General features: G+C 37.1%; 2 protein-coding genes and 2 pseudogenes across 2 annotated transcripts in view; 3 read left to right on the top strand and 1 right to left on the bottom strand.

Moving 5' to 3' along the window:
• The first annotated feature begins 324 nt into the window (after positions 1-324).
• Positions 325-758, top strand: LOC117701333 (destrin pseudogene; annotated as a pseudogene).
• Positions 759-1,957: 1,199 nt separating this feature from the next.
• LOC117701334 (cell death regulator Aven-like) lies at positions 1,958-3,065 on the bottom strand (annotated as a pseudogene).
• A 6,099-nt stretch (positions 3,066-9,164) lies between these two features.
• Positions 9,165-16,019, top strand: LOC117701312 (RNA-binding motif protein, Y chromosome, family 9-like). Its single transcript, XM_076706228.1, is given in 9 exon segments — positions 9,165-9,273; positions 9,721-9,827; positions 11,129-11,306; positions 12,897-13,049; positions 13,680-13,788; positions 14,990-15,070; positions 15,148-15,240; positions 15,585-15,853; positions 15,856-16,019. Coding segments are annotated over 9 exon segments (1,170 nt in total). The 3' UTR covers positions 15,927-16,019.
• Positions 16,020-22,236: 6,217 nt separating this feature from the next.
• The window catches only part of LOC117701311 (histone demethylase UTY-like), a 21,061-nt gene continuing 18,478 nt past the window's right edge, over positions 22,237-24,819 (top strand). Inside the window, exons 1-3 of the mRNA XM_034493091.2 lie at positions 22,237-22,355; positions 23,030-23,249; positions 23,977-24,111. Of these exons, the coding sequence (XP_034348982.2) occupies positions 23,058-23,249; positions 23,977-24,111 (327 nt within the window). The 5' untranslated portion in view covers positions 22,237-22,355; positions 23,030-23,057. The remainder of the gene's footprint in view (positions 22,356-23,029; positions 23,250-23,976; positions 24,112-24,819) is intronic.

Below are 24,819 nucleotides of genomic sequence, written 5' to 3'. Positions count from 1 at the left end.
CCTCTTTCTCTTTCTCTGCCACCTCCCCATCTGCCTTTGTGTCCTTGGCCTTTGTGTTTTCTGCCTCTCCCTCTTCTGGTTTATGTTTTCCACCTATGCCTCCTTCAGTGCCTAATTCCACAAAGACAGCTGGACCCCAAAGGAGTTCAGAGATTCAGTTTTTAATCTAAAAATAGAAACATTAGGGCTTTCATATTGTCTAGCTTCCACATCTGTCCCGCACCCACTCTTCTTCTTTTGCTACCCTGAGTATTAAGGTGTACGGACTTTGCCACCAGGCTTCTATGTCTGGCCTCAGGAGTTCATGTGGCTGATCAAGTATGTCGAATTTTCGTCAACATGAAAATTTGGAAATGCTCCACACCAGAAGAAATCAAGAAAAGAAAAATGTGCAGACAAAAAGTGCATAGTAGTTGATGAATGTGAAGAGATCTTGGTTGGAGATGTTGGTGTTACTATAACTGATCCTTTCAAGCATTTCATGGGAATGCTTCCAGAAAGATTAATGCTATGCTTTGTATTATGCCAGCTTTGAAACCAAGGAGTCCAGAAAAGAAGAGCTAATGTTGTTCTTGTGGGTACCAGCATCTCTGAAAAATAAAATGATGTATGCAAGCTCAAAGGATGCCATCAAGAAGAAATTTTCAGGTATAAAGTATTAATATCAAGCAAATGGGCCAGAAGACCTCAGTCAGACTAGTATTGCTGAAAAGCTAGGTGGCTCCTTAATTGAAGCTTTTGAAGGATGTCCTGTGTAGATCACCAGTTAGTGCCTTGAGTTGGAAGCTTCTGTATTTAGCATTATCCTTTCACTGTATAAGTAAAGCAAATATATTAGGCCAGGATCTCACTGAGGAATTTGTCTTCTCATCTTTGAGAGTAAACTAAAAATTTTATAGTGTCTGCAAATACTACCCTACATAAATCTAGCCTTTAAAGTTTCATTTGTGTGGAATTAAATTTTTATTGGCCAAATGCCGATTTATTTATATAAATACAAGGCTGAGGATGTAGAATGAAACATCAAGGAAATGTGAATCCTTTGCAACATAGAAACCAGGACTTCTTCTGAGCCTTCAGTAATAATTGGGAAAAGATAATCATTCATTCACTTGCTAACTAAACACAAACATGACATTTGTGCCAAGTGGATAGCTAGTCTCTTTGAAAAGTTTGAAAATTTTTTTTCTTGTCAAATTGTCTTGCTAAATCACCTAGAATAGGATTGATTTTCCTAGGGAGGCCTTGAATTGGGGAGTCTTCCTGCCTCAGTCTCCTCAGTAGCTTTCTGTATTACAATTATATTATTAAGATTTGAGGGGTTTTTTTTGTATTCTGGTGTTTTCCCTGTATGAATGCCAGTGCACCACATGACTGCAGTGCACAGGGAGGCATCAGACCTCATAGAATTGGAGTGGTGAGCCAGTGGTGAGCAATTATGTGAATAATAGGAACTGAATTCAGGTCCTCTGCAAGAGCAACTAGTAGTCTTACCTGCTGATGCATCTCTTCAGCCTCACAATTTTACTGTAGAAAAATAATAACTGTATAAAATATATTTACTTTTTAGTCATGGATGTTCTGCTTTGTCATTTACCTGAAAGAAATTTTTTCCCATAGACCAGAGGGTGTTTATTTTTACCAACTGCATGCCTTGTGACTTGAGTATATTCCCTTAAATACCACCTGTTATGCTGTAAACATTGACAAGAAGGTGGTTCAAAATGTAGCTGTGACTTCCCCTGTACATAATGAAATCTATTAGATGACTAAGCCAGATAACAGCAGAATGAAGCCCCCAAACAAGCCTCATACATGTATTCAGATGTCATCAAATACACAGGTAAGTGTTGGCTGCTGTAAGCATAAAAGTACATGTTAACAAGCAATATCTGGCAAACTAGCCCACCCTCACTTAGAAGACAACCAACATTTGCTTCAGGCACTTTTCCCCCTTTCAGGAAATCATGATGTCCAGACAGTCTTTCAGCTTTCCCTCAGTGACTTTTTTAGATGTGCTTGGCTGCTCAGGTTCCACATTTCGCTCTGGTCACAGATGGTTTTTCAGGAACTGTGTCCTCCTGGGCTACCTGCCAATCTTTTTCTGGTTCCTGGTCCTCAGATGTCTGGTCTGAAGACATACTGTCTTCCTCTTTTACAGGTGCATCTATTTTTTTTCCCAAGACAGGGTTTCTCTGTGTAGCCCTGGCTGTCCTGGAACTCACTCTGTAGACCAGGCTGGCCTCGAACTCAGAAATCCGCCTGCCTCTACCTCCCAAATGCCAGGATTAAAGGCGTGCGCCACCACTGCCCAGTTTACAGGTGCATCTAAATGCAGCAATATATATAGTTCTTCCAGATGGTCTGCCACTGACTGTAGTGGGGAAGATGGTTTCTGCAAACTCTTAAACTGTCTCTGCCAAGAGACCTGGGACAACCACCAGCAGCGAATCTGAGCTCGGAGATGGGCCCCCTTAACTGCAAGTCCAGCTCCTTTCCATTATTGTTTATCTTTGGTTTCACCTGTGGAAGCTCTAAAATTCTAAAGGTCTAGATCAACTCTGAAGCAACATCAAGCTAGACTACAAGAGGCAGCTGGTGAAGGGCTTGAACCAGTGACTCATTGTTCACATAGAGTGCTGAATTCTGTTTTGGACATGGAATTCCATCATCCCATTCTTTCTCCTCAGCAAATCTCAACTGTGAAGAAGAGTCCCCTGCAGAGCTCAGGAGAATAGTGAAGTCTGAACCCCGCTGAGATTCTCCACTTTGACCATTGACCTCTTTTTCACTATCTTCATATCTATCCCAGTTGGAGACAATCTTTCTTCTAGAAAAATTTCCTTTCTCTTCTCCATAGGTGTCTAAATCACTGTCATCTTCCACCTGCATGCTGGCTCCTCCGCCCCCCACCCCCCCTCACAGCAGGGAAAACCCTGGCCTCTATCCCAGCATCCTCCTCTGACCAGCGCTGTCTCGGACCAGGCCGGCTCTCGGTCCCCTCCAGGCTGCTCCCAGCCTCGCTGGCTGGCGCTGGTGCAGCGAGCCCCAAGCTCAGCCTCCATGAGGCCGCCGAGCACATGAGCTGCTGCAGAGAGTGCAGGCCCCACCAGAGAAAATTTTTGAAAAGAGAATTTAATGAAGATGTAATTGGCAATAGAACATTACTATAGTGTGTGCAGAAACGGCAAGCAATAATGGTAAGAAGAAAAACAGCATAAAACCTAACTGGCAAAAATATGACATTAAAGATCTGTAGAAACTACTACTATGTCAGTAAATCCTTTTAATTCGAGTACGAGAGCCTGTATGATGACCTATTCCAATTCTTAGCAGATGTCTTTATGAGCATAATTCAGAAGAGGAGGCAGGTTAATCCTTGACACTTGATGACCAGTCTTCCAGGGTTAGTTGCCATGCCAGAAGTCCCAATGAAAGATTCTTTCTCAAAAAACATGCTAGATATCTCCTAAGGAATAATACCAGAGGTTGATTTCTGGTCCCCATACTTATGTACACACAGTGTACACACATGCATCTTTATAAACTGAATATATACAAATATCCATACATACATAACAAGATATTTACTACTGAAAATGGTAGTTAGGAACCAAAATACAATTAAGTTTATTAATAGACAAGAAACTCACAAAAAAGCCCCACAAAACACAAAAATGGTACATAAAATATACAAGCAAAAGACATTAAGACAAAAATCTTCAAAGAAAACAATATGAAACAAAAAGTATGCAAAAACTCCAGAATTCATTTTGTGTTGGCAAACGACTCCTTCAAGGGTCTATCCTGAAGTATGATTAATATACCCAGTGAGACTCAATTATAGAAAATTATTTTTTCTTTGCAATCATGTATTAATTAAAGGTGGGAGTGTAAGTCTGTGTCTACGTCTCCTTCAGTGCCGAGAACCTGTCTGCCTATCTGGCTGAATTGAACCTATGTAGGCATACAGTAATATTTTTAAATAGGAAAAATAGTATCTCATTGTAATGTATTTCGGGGGTTAAAGAAATCTTTTTTTAAAAACCCAAATATAGGCTTTTAAAAATAATATTCAGGAAAATTGTTTCAATTTTTTATTAATTTTGAAAATTTATATCTAATTAATACTAAGATTTACTAAATGAAGAAAATTGATGATTTAAAAACCCAAATTAGGAAAACAGAGCAAGAGTGTGTGTGTGTGTGTGTGTGTGTGTGTGTGTGTGTATTTTCATGTGTGGTAGTATATGTTCATACAAACACTTCTCACCTTATTTTTCAGTAGACTCTCATTAAACCTACAGATTACCGATTCGGCAAGATTGACTGGTTAACAAGCCCTGGGATTCCTCCTCTTAACACTAACTAACACCTGGCTTTTTATAGGTGTAGTGGGGATCTGAAATCAAGTTCTTACTTTATAGAGTAATCTGTTTATCCAATGGAGCTTTATCCATGACCTTCTCTGGTTCCCACAAACCATCAGCTTTCACTTGTAGTTTTTAAATTTTTAAGTAGTTTTTCTCCGTTTTTATTTTTAGTATTTTGTATGAGTCATCCAAGTTTTTTTCCCCTTTACGATATTGAAAAACCCAATTCTATACAATATGGGCCAGTATTTTATCAATACTTTGGACGGAGGATAAATAGTAGAAATTTCATAATGGTTTTAATAAGCTAGATAATAAAGGGGAATGGGGAAGCATGCAAATGAACATATGTTGGTGTTTTAAATTTTTTAAACAGACAACAGTGATGTGCTATACTATAGCAGTCTTGGGCTCAGAGCCGCGGTGGAAAACTGGCAAGTGCTATCTCAGGCATAATGGGGTAATGGACTTGCAATATGAGGCCTCTGAAGGTAGCTGCCCTAACAACTCACTCCATTCACCAATTTTTATCCTTAATTAAATCATTTTTTATCTGCTATGTTTCTACTTATTAACTATTGTCTCCATTTCTGACTCTGAAGTCCAATAATACACTATGCCCACCCCTCAAGCAGCCAGTCTCTTGGTTCAATCCTCCGCATCGTCTGACTTCCCTACTTCCTTTGCGGTTGGTGACATCCGGGTCCCTCCGCCTACTTATATAAGTTGGGAGGTGGGCCCGAGTGGGCATTTTGAAGTTGGAGTTGTACCGGGTCGTGTCGTCCGTTAAAGCTGAGAAACTAGGACATCAGGAAAAGGTAATGCTGAATTTTAATTGTTACCAACAGTTTTATACCTTAGGAGAATCAAATGATTATGTCGGGGAAATTAATTCAGAGTGATTTTGGTTTTGGGGTTTTTTGTTGTTGTTGTTGTTTTATTTTGTTTTGGTTTTTCGAGACAGGGTTTCTCTGTGTAGTCCTGGCTGTCCTGGAACTCACTCTGTAGACCAGGCTGGCCTCAAACTCAGAAATCCACCTGCCTCTGCCTCCCAAGTGCTGGGATTAAAGGCGTGCGCTAGCACTGCCCGGCACAGTGATTTTTCTGTCATACTTTGTAGAAATATCTTAAATGCTGTATTAATAAATTATATGTAAATTGGGATATTTATGGACATAAGGGTGTTCCGATATCCTATCGAAAGGATCCTTTCGTTTGGTAGAGCAATGTTGCTTGAGAGGAGGAAATTAGGATTTAAATTATGTATTTGTACGAAACAGGTAGCCGATATCCTTTAAATTATTTGCCTCTCTGTGGTGCTTTAATTTTACATTTGAAGTAAATTATTTGTCTCTCTTTGTGGTGGTTTAGTTTTGGATTTGAAGACGAGGGTGGGGGGTGTTTGTCATGAGATGTTTGTGTAGTGTGCGTTTTCGAGAGCCCGCGCGCGCGAAAAATTTAGGCACCATTTTGTTTCAAGCCGCGCCGCAGCCTTTGTTCTACAGGAGTGACCTTATAGCTTTTCTGCCTCAGGAACACTGGAAGTGTACTTTAAAGGTGTTACACTTTATGGACAACAGTTTTTAGTGCCATTGTCTCTTTGTCCTGATTTTGCCAACAATGCAGGCTCCTGTTGAGCTGCTAGCTACCGCTAGTTAGGTCCAACTTCAGGAACACGCCAATAGGCCCGGTGAACAGGGCTTCCTTGCAGGGGCAAGCTCGTGCTACGCCACTACGTTGATACGTTACAGGTCAGAATTACGCCTGCGTAGAGTTGGACTCCGCCTACTGAAAGGGCGGGCTCAAGCTAGTCTACTCTCCACATAGGTTAGTCTTCATAGAAAGACGTCACTTGCGCCTGCGTAGTGTACACTACTTAGACACAGCCTTCTAGAGAGAATCTCGTGTTACCGCTAGTGCCGAAACCTCTTTTTGTGGTGCTGGAGCCTACTTGGTAGCAGGCTTGTTGGAATGCTTCTGACTTCTGTAGGTAGGCTAGTGAGATGTGGGAACTTGAGTAGAGTTGCTCGGAAAAAGTGGGTTTTTAATATACTGCCCCATAGTAGAGCGGCCCACACTTTTAAAATGTCGGTCCAGTTTGTGAAACAAAGCTGGCTGACGGACGTATGCTAACATGTCACTTTCCCTGAAGGATACATTGGGGAGAATGCTGCCTGGGTCACGCCTTCTGCCAAGATATCACGGCTTGGGTGGGGAGCATACTGTTAGTAGATACCACAGCTCCTGTAAGGCAGGAACCCTAAGTTATCGGTCCCTGGTTAGAATGGGCAAGTGAGACGTTGTAACCTGAAAGGCAAATTTGTTGAAATTCTGCGCTAAAAGCCGCAGGCTCCTTCTATAACACCCATGTGTAGAGCCACCTTGCAGGATATGGTGCCTGAGCAGAACCATTAGTGAGACTTTGCCATCTGAGAAGAGCAGGCATATGGAACCCCCCCCCCCCCCACCTTAGACACCTGCTAGAAAGAGCACTGTCCTTGTAGATCCAGAACAAAGCTGTATAGGACAGATTTGTTGGATGCCCCTAATTTGAAAAGCCACTTGAGTTTGATAGACTGATGGTATGCAGCTACCTGTAAAGGGCAATCTCAGAACTCTGACTGGGTAGGACAGGGTCGTGAGACATTATGACTGAGAAAAGCAGTCTAGTGGAACCCAGGAATCTGGGCTATCTCCACGTGGGAAAGGCAGGCTCTTGGAGCTCTAGAGTTTGGAAAGGACCAATGCTTTGATGCCTGGGTTTGAGTACAATAGGTAGTCTGCTTGGATGGGGCAGGTTGGTCAAATTCCTTAGCTCTGATCGGACAGGTTTTTGCTGCTTATTTCAGAGTAGACTTATAGAAATGTATGCCTGGTGATTAGGTTGTATCGATGGGGCAGGTTTGTGGGACTCTGGCTTGGGAGATTAGCCCTATTAGTGAAAAGGATTTCAAGCTAGTGAAAGAAGCGTCATGGGTAGGGTAGATTCAGCTCCTATGGTGTCACACCCTATATAGGAGCAGTATCTTAAGATTACATGGCCTATGGCAGACTAAATTTATGGCCTTAGGAGAGACTGGTATGTTGCTCCCTTAGTAGAATATTAAGATGCAGACCTCTTGGTGAGCAGGCATCTAAAATTTGACTGGTTTGGTATCACAGGATGTTAAGATGCATTTATAATGTATTCAGGCCAGTGTAACTATCTGGGTAAGGTAAATTGCTAAAGATACTGTTGTTGTAGTTGATTAGGTTCCCAACATGATTTAGCTTGAATATAACAGGTTTCCCTGGTGGCTGCCTTCAGGGGGACACCATCACTTAAATTAAGACCTGTTGCCTGTATAGAGCAGACTTATGGTAGGGGTCACCCTGGGCTAGGAATGCTTGTAGTATGCCTAGACTAGATAGGGCAGTTTTAGGTGATTCTTCTGTTTAGGAGGGTGAAAGGTAGTGCTAAGAGGATACCTTGGTGTAGAGCAGGTCTGGACTATTTATCTTCCCAGTCGTCTTTTCATTCTTTTTTCTCAGCTCTGGTCTCATGTCTGTCTCCTCCCCAGTTGGTATGTGTCATAATTAAAAAATAGAGGCAAAATTTTAGTATGATTTAAATTTCACTCCTAAAGAAAAACCTTTAAATGTACAACTCACAATTTTTTACTTTTTAAGTGATGCCAAAATCTCTGGAAAACTTTCAGTTTGGATTTGCCTTCATGGAAGATAAAATTCCCATGTTTTAGACTTGACATATTAAGAGAGACATATTTAGACTTGACAGAGAGAGTATGAGTCAGTCTATCTCTCTGTATATATGTGTGTGTGTGTCTTTGATACGGGGAGTTTAAAAATCTAACCACAATATTTACTGTGTATATCAAGTTTTTTACATCTTGTATTTTTCCTAGATTCTGAGTGTGTTCTTCTCTATATATTCTTGGGTGGGGCCTGTTACTTTCTATGCAGAGCAGGAAATTGTGACAATCACCCTATTTTGTCCTGGGATTACTAGCATGTGGAGTTGTCAGACCCAATTACTTTAATAAAATTCTGTTTCTTCAGATATATCCTGCAAGTATTTTTATTACTCTATTTATAGGTTACTGTTTGTAAAGTATTTTTAATAACCAATAATTTTAAAATAACACTGCCACTGTAGTACTCTACTAAAATACAGGAAAAGTTATCACTGCAAGAAAATGAGAGTATAAGGTGATCCAATTAGTTTTAATATTATGTATCATTCCACAGTAAATAGCATACTACATCGCATAAATGTGAATATTTTTAAGTGAAAATGAATAAAGAACTTTAGTAATTACAACAACCTTTCCCCTACTTAATGAAAACTAGAACTGTTACAGTACGCTAATTGAGCTTTTGCTTCCTTGCATTAAACAGTGGTACATACCTGTAATCTGAGTGGCAGATGTGTAGAAGCAAGAAGAGCCAGCTTGAGCTAAATAGAAAACTGTCATAAATAAATGAAAGAGAAAAGAATAAATATTAGGTTGGGTGTCAGGCAATGTGGTTTTCTTAAGTTGTATTTTCTTAGTGTTTATTTGTATGAATCTTTGCCTGCATGTATGTCTGTGCACCATGTATTTGCATGGTGTTCATATGTGGAAACCAACAGTCCCCTCAAACTGAGTTACTTTTGAACCAGCATGTCATGCTGGGAATCAGATATCAATCTTCTTGAAGAGCAGCCAGTGTTCTTTAACTGAGCTATTTCTCCAGCTTCATAAAAGTTTTAAGCATTATCATTTTATCCTTTTGTCTACTTACAGAAAAATGGCAGAAACTGATAAGCCTGGGAAAATTTTTATAGGAGGCCTCAACATAGCGACAAGACAAAAGACTCTTCAAGTAATATTTGGGAGATTTGGACCAGTTGCACATGGTAATTCTTAAAACCAAACTATATGTCTCTTCAAAGTAAATATAAAGTATTTCTATGATATGTTCATTTTTGAAACTTGGGTGCTTATTTTTATGTTTGTTATAGAACTACTCACTGCAGTGGATAATGTTGCATAAGGAGTGTGAGGTTTGTATATGTATGTACATGCTTGTATGCCTTGCATACTCTGGGTTTATGACAAAACACAAAAAAAGCTGACATTAATTTATGGTTTGTTGATATAGAGAATACAAGTAATAACATGAAATGTAAGATTTTAGGTTTTTTTAAATTAAGATTTGTCTAGAGTGATTGATACTGTGTTCTGTTTAGCCTGTCAAATTAAGGGTTCTATGAGTAACTAACAGTTAAAGAAATGTTAATTTTAGAAATAGAAAAATTAATTTTTTATGTAGTTTTGTCAATAAATGTTTATATATATTGCAGCTATTTTGATGAGAGATCGTGAAACTAAGAAGTCTAGAGGCTTTGGTTTTGTTACTTTTCAAAGCCCTGAAGATGCTAAGAATGCTGTCGAAGAAATGAATGGAGTGGTAAGAATGTAGTAAGAATATACTATTCCTTTCCAGTTAATAACATGAGTTGATGTTTTCATTTTGCTAAAATATGAGCAAAACTTATTTGACTTTTTTTAAACTAGTGCCAAAATTATGTCTAGTAGAATATTTAGACATTGTCACTATATTAAATCTGTATCAAGTTCATATTCTACTTTAAGAGTAAATTGAATACAATCTTTAAAAGAAACAACAAAAAAGGAAAGCATACTATGGGAAAACTGAAAAAAGCTGTTTTTATAATTCATAAAAGAAATTCTAAAGGAAAATATCCTGGAGAAAGTTATGTTTGAGTAAAATTTAGCTGTAAAAAACAGATTACAAGTCTTACAGAAATAAAGTCAAATTGATTTGTTGATTATTGGGATAAATAGAGTTTCTACCTTAACCCTAGTTTATTTTTACCAACTTGGAATTCTCTTTTGTTTTAAAAAACTAGCCATATGAGCGATTTTTAAATGGTCACTGCATCATTTACTGCTATAAGCACTGTTTTAGAGAATTTTATTCAACAGATGCTCTTTGTTTTCTTGCATCAAAATTTTAGAAATAGCATATTCTATAGCAGTTTCAGTAATAAGGAACACTGTATTTTTAACAACTTTAAAAGTCTTTTTTTTTTGTCTTTTGTTTTTTTGTTTGTTTGTTTTTTTGAGACAGGGTACTCTGTATAGCCTTGGCTGTCCTAGAACTCACTCTGTAGACCAGGCTGGCCTCGAACTCAGAAATCCACTCAGAAATCCGCCTGCCTCTGCCTCCCAAGTGCTGGGATTAAAGGCGTGCACCACCACTACCCGGCTAAAAGTTTTTTTTTTTTTTTTTTTTCATTTTTTTCTAGTAACTTTTTATTTTGAGAGGGTAATACAATTTATCGTATCTTTTTTTTCTTTAAAATTCATGGTGTTTGATTAGTTGTTTATCAGATACATAGATAGATGTATATATTCCTAAATACATATAAATACTACCTGCCCAGCCTGTATAATGTTACTTGTATGTATGGCCATTTTGTATTGGATAATCCACAGGAAGTGCTGTTCTTCCAGCACTTAAATGCTTTTATTCTTTGGGCTCTCAACATGCCATTCTGTATTTTAAGCTTTATTTTTCAGATCGTAAAGCACTATAATTCTCTGTTTTTGTCTGATACATTTTTTTTTTCTTTCTGGGAAAACAAACTTGTGTGTATTTACTTTAAGAAATAATTCTAAACCTCATGTTTGATGCAGTAAAAGGTAAAGTATGTAAGTTAAATTTAATTGTGTTGCCTTTTTAAGTCTTTGGATGGAAAAAGAATTAAAGTAGAGCAAGCCAGGAGACCATCATCACTTGAAAGTAGTAACAAGCGGAGACCACCATCCTTTTCAAGAACCAGAGGTGCTTCAAGAATTCTGAAATGTGGAAGAGGGAGAAGTAGCAGACCAAGAAGTCGTCCTTCACGTGAGGAAAATTTGGGTAATGTACATAGTGGAAGCAGTGTGACTGACAATTAGTAAGATTATATAAGTAGAAATATTTCAACTTTTATTCACATTCTCATGAGTAGAGCAGTTACCTTTAATTAGAATAATTATTTCAAAGCACTGTATGATTAATATAAATAACTGACATCTTAATTTAAAATTGAATTTACACCAGAGTATAAATTGCAAAAGAATTCTCTTAAGACATTAGTATTTGTCCTTATATAGTCAACAGATTTTTTGCAAGACTTATTTGTGCATGTCAGTGTGAGTGTTTCCTATCCTGGAGTTACATTTTTAGCTGCCATATGGTTGCTGGGAATTGAACACAGGTCCTTTGGAAGAGCATTCAGTGCTCTTAAACACTGAGCAGCAAGATTTATTTCCAATCATGTTTTTTAGTTGTTCTTTAGAGACCAGTATTGAATGTGAGTTGTAATTCTTAACTATTAGGGAAGTTAAAACTATACCAATAAGAAAATAAAATTGACTTAAAATGCCCAGAACTCCGAAGTACATGTTTCAAACAAATAGAATTGATCAGACAATTTTTGTTGTTGTGTATTCATCTGAAAACTGTTCATTTCTTCTTTTGATGACAGTTTAGCCCACTAAACATAAATCTATCCTCCCGGTATTATCTAAACTTTTAGCTTTTCAAGGCTGTTGACTCTGGAACGGTTTAAAAGAAACAGCACTTTTAAAGTGTGTACATGTTAACTTTAGATGTATGAATGAGAAGATGATGACTCATTAGAATGTTTATAAGCAATGGGCAAGAGTATTTTGTTACTTTTGAAAATAAATTTATTTAAAATATATATCTATATATTTTTATTAACCAACATTAAATAACCAAGTAAGGGTGGTTTGATAATGAGATAGGTGATTTACTGACAGGTGATATTTTCTCAAGTGGATTTTCATTTTGTAATGCTCTCCAAATGATGTTAATGTTTAAATCTAAGTTTTTATTCTCACATGTATAAAAATACACATTTTATTTATGATTGGGAACTAGATGTATGTTATAATGTTTAAGCTAAAATGATTATGAAATATTTAATATGAGTTTCATAGATAGTCCTAGTTTATAAATTATAGTAATTGTTTGGCATGTCTATGTATTAATAGTATTATATAATTTTTTTACCTTGGTTGATATATGGGCTTACATTTAGGTGACAATTTATTTCATAAATGTATCTTGCAAAGTATTATTTGAGACTATAAATATATAAAAATTAATCTGCTTTCTAATAATCTAAGAGTGCTTATTTTATCTGAACTTTAGGTTTTTCTTAATTGGCAGTTTTTGTTCCCCCTTTAGTTCTCTGCCATTTCTTTAAACAAAGTGTAGTGTTTAAATTATGCTATTAAAAAAGTGCCCTTTACATACTGTTTGAATTATTCTTACAAAAGGAAATAATTTTACCAGTTTAGAAAAATACTAATTGCTAAGATTACAGTATTGTTTAATGAAGGTTTGCAAGTGATAATTAGACCTTTTTAATTGAACTGTTGATGCCCCTTAGCTAAGTTTGTTTTTTTTTTTTTTTTTTTTTTTTTTTTTTAAATACAGATGGTGTTAGGTATACTCCTAATTTCAACATGAGCTCTTCTGGGAGACACTTTGCAGGTAAAAGAAGTACATCTTCAAAAAGGGATGGTCCTCCTTCTAAAAGATCTGCAAGTTCTGCTCTGACAAGAAGCAATGTTGGACAGAGAGGACGAGGTAAATACATGCCAGGCAGACATTTTTTGTGGAAATGCAGTTAGCTTATAATAAATGAGGATGAGAAAAATTTAAACAGTTAAAAAAATTGTTTAACATTTAAAAATTTAAACAATTGACAATCACAATCTAATAGGAGACACACACACATGGATATATAAAAGCAAAGTAGGAAAATTTATATTTTTACATCTGTCCAAAGTTTTTAGGCAGGATAACATTTGAATATTTAGAGTACTTAGGTGATAATAGAGTCAACATAATGAAGCATGTTGCAAGCAATATGAGTAAGGAGCATTAAAATAAGAATGTCAGATATGTGAAACATGAATAGCAAGCAAGATTAATCCACAAAATAAGAGGCAGATTGATGCTTGATTACACTGACAACAGTTTGTTTATATTACATTTGTGAGGTAGTTTACTGATATAGCTTCATTAAGGAAGGAAGTATGCCAGATAATATCACATAAGTGATTAATGTTTAATTCTAGGCAGATGTAAAGATGGATCTTGTTTTATAATATTGTAAAAGGTATTTTGCAGAGAAATAGCCAATGTTCTTATGATTACTTTGAGACATCTGAAGCTTGGAATCATTGTATAATAATTTTTAAACTTAATGTCCAGAACCACATAGAAGAGAGATTTCTAGAAATATGCCAAGAAGAGAGCCAGTGTCTTCCAGAAGAGATGAGTATCCATTACCAAGGGATGATGGCCAGTCTTCTAATGATAGGTAAAGAAAAATAGCAAAATGGTTAATTTTCCCATTGTTGAGGAAAAATGTGTTAACTATTGTATTTAGTATCATACAAAAACATTTTATGTAATGAAAACCTTTTATATCCCTCCTCATGAAGTGTGTTTTCCAAAACTAGTGAGATGACTTAACAAGTTGAATAACCTTCATGAGGCCTAAGAGGATGTCAGATGTCACAAAATCTTGGGAAAAAATAGTTTTTATTTTCTGGTCTAACACACAGTGAATAAATAGATAAATGGCATACAAAATTTTCTGCAAATTATCTTCTAGAATGAGAAAGATCATTCAGTGGCCAAGTATCTCCTTCATAATATGAAGACCTGAGTTTACATACTCAGGACCAATGAAAAAAGTTAGGCATAAAGCTTATAATCTCATCTGGGTTAGTTGATAGACTTACATGTTGGTTAGAAGACTCTCATGGGTCTGATAGCGTTACATGGAAAAATTTCATGACAGTTAAAAATATGTTCAAAGAGGGTGTGGAATGGACCAAGATTTGAGGATGTCCTTTGATAATCACACTCATTTTCTACGTATGACTAATCTCAAAAACATACCACCTATCCTTAGTACACAAGATAAATACCTTCCAATTATACAATTTTTATTCTGTAAATACAGAGAATATTAATAGAAACAGTTATATAATTTTCAGATTTAATCTTCTAAGTTAATTTTATTAATTATATATATTAATTACATTATATTCTGATGTATATCTATTATTTAAAGCTATGATTTTGTGTTGTAGCAGTGCTAAGGACATTCATATACAGATAATAGAGTTTTTATTTTCAGTTATTTTACGTGTACTGGAGTTGAATTGCTGGGTAGTATATTATGTAGAACTATGGCATTTTACATTTCTATCACTGATGGTCAAAGTTGTAACTTTTATGAAGTCTCTTCCTCTATAAATACTGTATCACCTGCACTTTTTAAAGTTAGCCAGCTTTATAGCAGTATTTCATTAGCACATTTGATGGAGTAGTATTCATGTATCCAAGTCATGTTTGGGTCCATTGTTTTAGCTTACTTGGAGAAGTGCCCATTTATATTTTGCCAGATACCCTGGATTCACTGGCCAGTTAGCTAATTGGCCAGTTCCAGGACAGTAAGAAACACTCATAAAAGTTTGGATGGTTGTTTTTAATTTCTTAAGTTATTCAAGGAGATATGCATCAACATCTAGAGGATATCGTGACTATGGCAATTACAACTCTCGGGATGAACATGCATCTAAAGTCTTCAGGTATTACAATTTCTTACGAAATGTGTTGTTGAAATTGTTAGTTCTTGTGTTAACTAAAACTTCCTTTTAAAATTTAGTGATCATGCTGGCTATCGTGGGGGACGTGATAGAGATTTCTCTGAATATTTAAGTGGAAGTTCATACAGAGATACATATGGAAGTTATGGTAAGTGTCCTATTTTGACTCAGTTAATAATTGCCATCTTAGTGAATTTTATACATATAGAGAAATGTAACATGGATTATTCATTAGTTAGATGTTTGCAGTATTTGTACTTCCTGCATTCTTAACTGATTTGTATTATGAATAAATGGGCAGTGTTACATTTATTCTATTACATGAAAAAAAAATTATGTCCATAGTTAATACTATGACTATAGAGGTAATATATGCAGTTAAAATTCTAGCTTATTTTTTGAAAATTAAATGCACATATTTATAAGTAATTGGAACTTAAATAAAATGGTACAATTTTTTAAAAGCTGGTTTGTTACTTTGGTCTACTTTAGGAAGCTTCCATGAGGCACCATCTGCAAGAGGGACTTACAGTGGAAACAGCCGCTATGATGACTATAGTAGCTCACGAGATGGATATGGTGGAAGACGAGAAACATACTCAAGCAGCCAAAGTGACAGATATTCAAGTGGCTATGAACGTAGTGGTAGACAAGAAGTGTTTTCACCTATTGATAGAGAATATTCTGAGCATGGGGGCAGACAAGAAAGAGGGCATTCACCAATGGATAGGCTGTATAGTGCATCTTGTGAATCATACAGTAGTAGTTCAAGGTTTGGAGGATATCATGGAGGTCATGGGAAAAGCAGATACGAAAGTGGAGGCAGGTACTAAAATAAAAGTTGTAAGTCATGTACCAAACATCATTTCTAAGAAGAAAAATGAGATGTTATTCCTGTGTTCTCTGAATGTTAAAATAAATAGGTTGACTTAGGAGATAAGGCATATATTAAGTTTTACTGTATTGTCTGAATACTGAAATACATTGGTTTGGGGGAAAGTGAAATAATAACTAACTTTCCATCCATGAATTCTTCTAGAACGTAAAACAAGAAAGCTTTAACTGTTGAAAAATAATTCTTTGTTAAGTAAGACTTGTTAATGTTAAAGTAGAATTTAACAGTAGAGATTAAGTATCTGCATTGTCAAAAAAAAAAAAAAGTCTGTCGATAAAAATTTAAAAACTGCTGTTGTCTGATTTTGTTGCTGACTAACAAAGTATTCCTTATTTTTGATGGTTTTTCCTTCAGGTGGGATCAATAATCCCATCTGCTGTCAGTGTAAATGTTAGCTATGGTTCTTTAGCCAGTTTTAAAGCCTGGGTTAGAGCCTTTAGTTCAGCTTTCTGGGCTGAAGATCCCTGCAACAAATCAGTTGTCCAGAGTGCAAGTCCATTACCGCCACCCTTGAATATCTGATTCCATTCTGGATGAAGCTGCTATCTGTGAAGTAGGTACACATTCCTCATCTGGCCAGACTGTATCAGTCAAGTCTGGCCTGATATTCTGGATATGCCCCAGAATTATTGGGCAATCTTGCTGCAAGTCTGAGGATGAGTCAGGTAGCAACGTAGCTGGGTTTAGGGCAGATGATGGGTTATATGTTATTCGAGGGGAATTCAGAAGTAGAGCCTGAAAGTTCACCATTCTGGCTTTGGACAGACACCGGCTGGGTATATTCTTAAGGATGCCCTCAATAGCATGGGGAGGGGGTGGTGATAAGAAGTTTTTTGTCATATGGTTATTTTGTCAACATCCTTGACTTTCAGGACACTGATAGCTGTGATCCAGAAGCAGGCTGGCCATCCTTGGGCCACTGGGCCCAGCTTTTTAGATAAATAAGCCACAGGTCTTTTCTATGGTCCCAAAGTTTGGGTGAGCACCTCCTTTGCTCTCCCCTTTCTTTGATGCACTTACTAGTGGAAAGGTTTGTGAATCTCAGGAGGGCCAAGGCCTGTGACTCCAATAAGGCTCTTCTTATTAGAGTCTTAAAAGCCATGTCAATCTCAAGAGTCCTTTCTACTTTGTCTTCTTGGCCCTGGGAGGCCTTATTTAATTGTTTGGCTATCTCAGTGAACCCTGGTATCCAGAGTCCTCAAAACCCATCAGATCCCAGAAATTCCTGTACTGGCCTTTGGGTTGATGGAACTGTGATGTTAAGGATGATTTTCTTCCCAGTGTCTTGACAGCATGTTTTGGCCAGACCTCTTTGAATATGTACTCCAGATAGGTGACCTCAAGTTGACAAAACTGGGCCTTAGCAGACTCTCAGTAGCCAAGTTGACTCAGTTCCAGGAGGTCTCATGTGGCCTCCTGACATGTCTCCCAAGTCAGGGTTCTCAACACATACTGGAGTAGAGTTATTTGGGGGTGGACCCACAGATACTCACCCAAGTCCTCATGTAGTTCCTCTTCAAAGGTGGTAGGTTTAGAGACCAAATCTTTCAAATTCAAACTCCACTTTAGAGAACCTGACCTAAGCTTGAACTCAAGTAAACTTAACAGGCCAGAACCTAGCATTAGTTTCCAAGTTATTTCTACCACCACCACCACCACCAAATAAAACCCGAGCCTAGCTCCAATATCTAGGATCACCCCCTTCCCCCCAACAAGACCTGCATCTCCAGGTTACACCCCCAACAGGACCAGTGACTACAGGTTATTCCCCAATAGATCTGCACCCCAGGTTGTAAGCCCACACCATTCCTAATGACCGCTAACACAGAGGGAAATAGAAATTAAGTTTATGATTTGACTCTCAGCACCAGCCAATTATGCTAAAGGCCATAGTAGTTTTCCAATTAGCTTTCCAAGTAGCTTGCACACTTATTCCCCCCACAACCTGCTGCTTGCTATAAAGCCTTGTTTGGATAGATGTTCAGGGCTCCTCTCTATCAAAAGCAGTCCTGCCTGTCAGAGGTCCTTGAGGGACTGAGCTAGCTTAACTGGAATAAAGACCCTGCTGTGAGATTGCATCAGATCAGCTCCTGTCTGGTTTATCACCTTCCTGGCACTACAGGGTGAGTTCTTGAATCCTTGAGGCAGGTATGTTCAAGTCAGTTGTCCCTTGAAGTCTCTCTCCAAGTCTTGTCATTCAAAGGCAAATAGAGGCTGGCTTTGGGTGCCAGAGACAGGCCACGAAGCAGTTCACTGGCTGAAGCTTCCTAAGGATGTCAGGGCCAGTTTGGTTAATAAAAGCCATGTTCACAGCTGACTGGTGCTCTCTGCCTTCTGGGTCCAAAGCAGTGTAGATGCTATAGGTTTCAAAACTTTATAAATATTCCCTGGGGCTCTCATTCTTTCCCTGTACCACCTGACTCACCTTAGATAAATTTGTGGGCCATCTAGTGTCCTCTGAGAGGCCCCCTCCCATTGTGGGGCCGTGAAAGGGGTCTTGGTTTTTGGTAGAAGCTCTGGCTGGAAGTAGCCTGAAGACCCTAGAAGGGACAGGCATCTATTCTGCCAGTCTCCCAGAATCCAGGCTCCTAACACATAGTGTGGAACTCCATTAACCTGCTGTTCAGTCACATAGGATATTGCAGCCCCTCCCAGAGAGGTTTATGTCACCCTACACAGGTAGAGGGTGTGACTACAGGCTTCAGCCTCAAGGGATTTCCATATTAATGAGTTACCTAAAGGTCAGAGGGTATAGCTAATTAGGTGACCCCCCTCCTCTCCCTATTTAAGTCAGGTTCCCCTGGCTTAAGTGGGGGGTGCACATCCAGACCATCTAACATCTACCATGTTAATAAAGCTCACGGAACCCTGGTCTTTCTCTCTCGTGTTATTGGGGCCTGCTATTGTGCTGCCATCATGGAGGACTTCTCTGTGTTCCAGCCAGGGGAACACAGAGATCCTCTCTGCCTGTGCTGGCTGGGCTGGGTAGGAACATAAGGAGGGGGACAGAGATCCTCCTGGTAGTAGAAAGGGTGAGCAAGGCAAGGGATGGAGTCTGACTCCTATAGAGGAAGAAAGGTGGTGAGGATTGAGGCCTATAATTTAAAACGGTCTCATCCAAATGGGCTTCTCAACCCGGTATTGCCACGTGGTGATGTATGGCATTTACTTGGTCCCCAAGTCTTATCAAGTAAACCTTCACCCTGTAAATGGTGGGGAGATGGAAAGTCTCCTCCTCAGACCATAGGTGGGCCATTCATTCCTGCAATGATGGTTAGTTTGCAGGACAAACAACCAGACCCAAATCTTTTACAACTCAAAGTCCTTGGAATGGTTAGGGATCAAGCCCAGTGGGATGCACTGTTCCTCTCCCATTCTAGGAATCAAAGACAAACAGAATACAATACAGACAGAAACAGGAGGATATTCCCAGGAAACCAAATCAAAAGGCTGTCTCAGATGGTCTTTTGCCCTATGCATGAGGCTCAGCTAGTTCAGAATCCAGATGAGAACTAGCAAGTTCTCCTGCTTCTGGAAAGGGGTAGGGAGTGTCTTCTATTGCCTCTGGCCAGTTGACAAAATACAAATATGTTTTGTCTCTCTCAGCCTCAAACAGAAAGACAGATTAAACTTGAAGCACAAACACAGACATGGACAAGACAAACGACAGCTGGGTGCCTGGACTTACTGATCAGAAAAGCACTTCACTCTGAGTTAGGTAGTCTCCAGCAAATCCTAGATGACAGTTCCTAAATATAAAGGTCCATGATTTGCTGAAGAATGGTAACCAGGACTCAAGTAGTATGGAAATACAAAGAATGTTTTAGTCTGCAGAAGTCCAGCATGCTGGGGGTCTCTCATTCCAAGATGGAGACTCCAAAGTGAGTTCACAGGCCTGATTTAAAGCACATTAGCGGCCTCACTTGAGGCCACAAGCTTGCTTAAAATTCTGAAGAGTCTTAAATGAACTAGATATATACTTTTAAACTTTTTGGTCTAGATTCTTAGGACCAGGCTGGTAAAAGAGAAAATCCTTTCATATTTTTTACCATTTCTCAGGCTTGATGCAAAATCTCTTGGCTGGGAGACCTATCTATACTCTGACTTTACAGGAGTTAATTCTCTCATGGAGGTGGAGAAACTTCCCCATCAACCCAGAAAATGAAAAAAGTGACCATGTTATGAGGAACTGGACTTGATTCACAGGTTTTAGGAGCAGAGAAATTGAAGCTGGAGGTGAGGGAGTGGTACCAGTGGTTTGTTTGGTTGAGACATGGTCTCAGGATATAGCCCTGAATGTTCTGGAACTCACTATGTACCTGGTCCAGGCTTCACAGTGCCTGTACCAGCCTCTGACACCCAAGTGCCCAAATTAAAGTTATGTGCCACCGTGCCTGGCCAAACTGTTGTAATGAAGGTAGTTTTGGTGAAAATGGTTTCTAGAAAAGCTTTCTCTCTGCTAAGTGTTCTACCTTTCTTTCCCTTGCCCACTTGATTCCATTTTCTTGGGATTTGACATTTGTTTGTATAGATTTTATAGGTATTTTGGCTTTTGTTTTTACTTTATAGAAATGGAAAGATTGTACTTCCATTTAATGGAGTAAGAGTAATAGAGTTTACTTCATCAGCCACTTGTCAGATAGAATAACGTTTTCTTTAAAGAAAATTAAATGTTTATGAACATACACAATTTAACTAGATTTTGGCCATTTACACTGACAAAATTTGTGTAATAAAACTTGTAATAAAATTTGTGTGTATTTCTTTACTAATGATGGCTTCATCTTACATCTTTTATTTGCCAGTGTACAAACTTTAGCTGTCACTTGGGCTTATTTATAGTCTTCCTTTATGTACCCAGTGCTTATTAACTCAACTGTTCCAAGTTAAACTTAGTACGACATTAATTTTAGTACAACATTTAGTTAGTCCCTCAAATCAAAATTGCCATTGAAAAAAATCTTCATGCTGTTTTTAACCACTTTTAAAAATAATATATAGCAAATTTTCCCCTGGATTGTGGTTAAAAATCACTGCTCCCATCTAGTCAATTGTATGAATTATTTAATCATTAAAATTGTTCTTTTTTTTTTTTTAAAAAAAAAAACTATATACCTTCTTTTCTTACTTGAAATACATAGCTGAATGTGTTCTGTCTATCCAAAATTATATTTATTTTATATTATTTTGCTAACATTTTGGTTGTTTTTGTATAGTGTGTCTGTGTTAATATGTTCAGGTGTGTTTGTTGCACTTGCAATGTGTATATGCTTGTAGAGGTCAGAGACTGAAACTGAGTGTCCTCTATTTCCCTCCTAATTGTATTTTGAAATATTGGACTCTGGACCGCATGTAACTAGAGCTTAACAATCAGCTAGCACTGATGTCATGGAAGAACCCATTTGTCTTTACATGCTTCCCTCCTCCATTCTGGAATTATAGATGCTACATTTTTTTTATGGGAGAATTTTTGCATTGGTGCTGTAGATCTAAACACACATCTAAGTCCACATTTTTACTTGGCAAACCACCTTACAGACTGAGTCATTTTCCTAGCGTTCCTTTAATTTAGTTAGATCCCTTTGCCCTGCCATTTGCTTCTTGAAAAATAAACATCAGGGTGATTTAATAATACAAGTGTTTGGGATATATACATGTAAAAATTTCATTGGGGAGCTTTTCATTTGTTAGTAATGGTACCAACATACTTTTGGTGTTTTCTGTCATTCACCAGTCATTCACATTGCTTGGAGTTTGGCTCTTTTATTGTCCCTGTCTTTCACAGGTAATAATTGTAAGACTATAAAAGTATAAAGCACTGTAATCTGATAATGATAGACTTTCTTTTTTTTTTCTTCTTAAGAAGTAACTTAAAAAATAATGTTTTGATTGCTCTCAGTTAATTTCAAAAAGTAAAATAAAATTCATTACCAAACTTCTGAACAGGTAATTTTCATGTAGATTTAAACTATTGTAATGTTGGAAAAAACACTGTGAAGCTACTTAAATATGGGTTTGTATGTTCAGCGCTTAAAGTGACAACATTGAAGACAATAGGCTCACTTTCAGTGGAGTCCGTTAATGCAATGTGTTAGCAAATCACTTAACAATAATTAAGGTATATTATATATCAGAATTCTTATATAAAACTAGATCTATGTAATGTCATGTATTCATAAGAGCTTGTCATCTTTCCCCCTTTAGGATAAGTCATTTTGGCAAATCAGTTATGCACTGATTAGATTTTATTTGTAACTGTGTATTCCTTTTTAGGTGTTACTCTTGTATTGGGAAGGTTCAGGATGCCTTTGTATCTTATAGGCAATCCATTGATAAATCAGAAGCAAGTGCAGATACATGGTGTTCAATAGGGTAAGCCTATCTTTTTTTCTCTCTTCTGCAACTTAACAAACATATACACAGCACACATTTTTAATTGGTGCATGGGATTCATGCAGTAATATAAAACCAACAGTTATTTTTTACAATTGTTACAAAGATTATTTTAACTATTTTATGTGTATGTGTGTGTGTTTTGCCTGCGTGTATATTTGTACACTATATGGTTGTTTGATACTCAGAGAAGGCAGAAGAAGATGTTAGATATCCTGGAATTAGAGTTACAGGATAGATAGTTTTGAGCTACTATTCAGGTGCTGGGACTCAAAGCTGGGTTCTGTGCATCAACAACCAGTGTTTTTAGCTAGAGAAAGACTTACTGATGTATTGATTTATTAAATTTATTGATTTATTCATTTAGTGAGTGTGTTGTGTGCACCTGCCTGTCTGAGTGTATGTATTTATACAATATAATTTCACGTACCTGTGAAGGCTAGAAGATGGTGTTGAATTCCTCAGAACTGGAATTATAAACAGTTCTGTCTGAGCTGACACTTGTGTACTGGGAACCAAATCCTGGTCCTCTGTAAGAGTAGCAAGTTCTTTTAACCATGGAGCCATCTCTGCAGTACCTAATTCGTCTATTTAAAACAACAAAGCAAACAAACAAACAAACAAACTGAAAAACTCATTATTTTTCTTTCCAGTGTGCTCTATCAACAGCAAAATCAACCTATGGATGCTTTGCAAGCTTATATATGTGCTGTACAGTTGGATCATGGACATGCAGCAGCTTGGATGGACTTAGGTATTCTTTATGAATCTTGCAACCAACCCCAGGATGCCATTAAATGCTACTTAAATGCAACTCGGAGCAAAAGCTGTAATAACACCTCTGCACTTACATCAAGAATTAAGTTTTTACAGGTAATTTCTTAAGAGTATTTTAAAGGACAAATTTCTAATATAATAAGTTACAATAGAATGATAACTGAAAAATCTTAAGATGATTTTTTAATTTTAGTTATATTTGTCTTATGTGGGTGTTCATAATGGGTGCCATGGGACTAATTTGGAAGACAAAGTACTTTGTGGAAGTCAGTTCACTTTTTTCATCATGCTGATCTTGGGGATTAAATTTAGGTTCTCCAGTTTCCAACTGAAACATCACAACAGCTCTCGTATTTGTCTTTGGATATTAACTTGTTTTCATGCTATCTTAGTATCCTTGAAGTGTTACTTTTAATCCTAATAAGATAGGTACAATTTAAAACATTTTTTTCATTTGATATGCTATTGGGATGCATATCAATTTTTACACGCTGTACATTTTATTAGGCACTTTTTAATGTTATTGTCATTCTAAAGTTGTCATAATTTCAGGAAAAAAGTACATGAAGCCTGATTTTCATGTTTGGTTGAAAATACATGGGAAGTATATGGCAACTAGAAAAGTGTGAGGGTAGCTCTGTTCTGATTCTCCTAAATATATATTAGTTACTCTCTTTATATTTAAATATTTATCCAGCTCCCCCAATTTACAGTTATATTTCTGTAAGAGTTAATTACCTATAACATTGAGGAAGATTTCGTGGACTTTATCTTACTTAAATAGGCTTTGTGTTAAATTTGCTTTTTACATAATTTTTTTTAGGCTCAGTTGTGTAACCTTCCACAAAGTAGTCTACAGAATAAAACTAAATTACTTCCTAGTATTGAGGAGGCATGGAGCCTACCAATACCCGCAGAGCTTACCTCCAGGCAGGGTGCCATGAACACAGCACAGCAGGTGAGAAGTTATCTTCTGTAGGTGCCCAGCTTTTAAGGTTTTTTTTTTTTTTTTTTTTTCAATCTATAGTAATCAAAAACTTATTATACTAAATAGTGGATTAGATTCTTTAAAATGTAAAAATCTTTAAATTAAAATATTTAATTGTAAAGTAGTTTTAGATCAAAATGGGACTCCCTTTGAGGTGGGAAGGTATGTGGTATACCAGTTTTAAATCTTTGTGTAACTTCATGATTTGGAAACAATTTCTACTGTGAAGAAGTTTGTTATTAAAACTTTGTTGTTGTTTTTTTCAAAGAAGCTATACATTTGTCCAGTGATAAGAATGAATAAATAGAATCATATTCTTACAAAACTCATTATCCAAATATTGAACCTGTATTAGACTCTAGTCAGATACCACAGCAATACTTGTTACACATGCTTATGATACTCAAATTTAAAAAGCTTTCCCACTTCTACTACAAGAAAAGAACTATTCCAACAAATGTGTAGCAGATAAATATAGTTACTTACTCTCTGGTCTTTGAGACTAAAGCAGTATATTTGTTTTTTATAATCTTTGTCTTGGCTTATATATAGAAGAGTAAACTATCATGTACATTGATACTTTCATTTGTTGCTTTTCTTATGACCATAAGTAGTTTTACACCTGTGATCATTGACACTAAAATAAATATAATGTTTACTATATAGTGGACAACCTTC

Source organism: Arvicanthis niloticus (assembly GCF_011762505.2).
Source record: "Arvicanthis niloticus isolate mArvNil1 chromosome Y unlocalized genomic scaffold, mArvNil1.pat.X SUPER_Y_unloc_4, whole genome shotgun sequence".
Lineage (NCBI taxonomy): Eukaryota > Metazoa > Chordata > Mammalia > Rodentia > Muridae > Arvicanthis > Arvicanthis niloticus.
The sequence above is the reverse complement of the archived record's forward strand: the minus strand, read 5'-3'. Positions and strand labels throughout refer to the sequence as shown.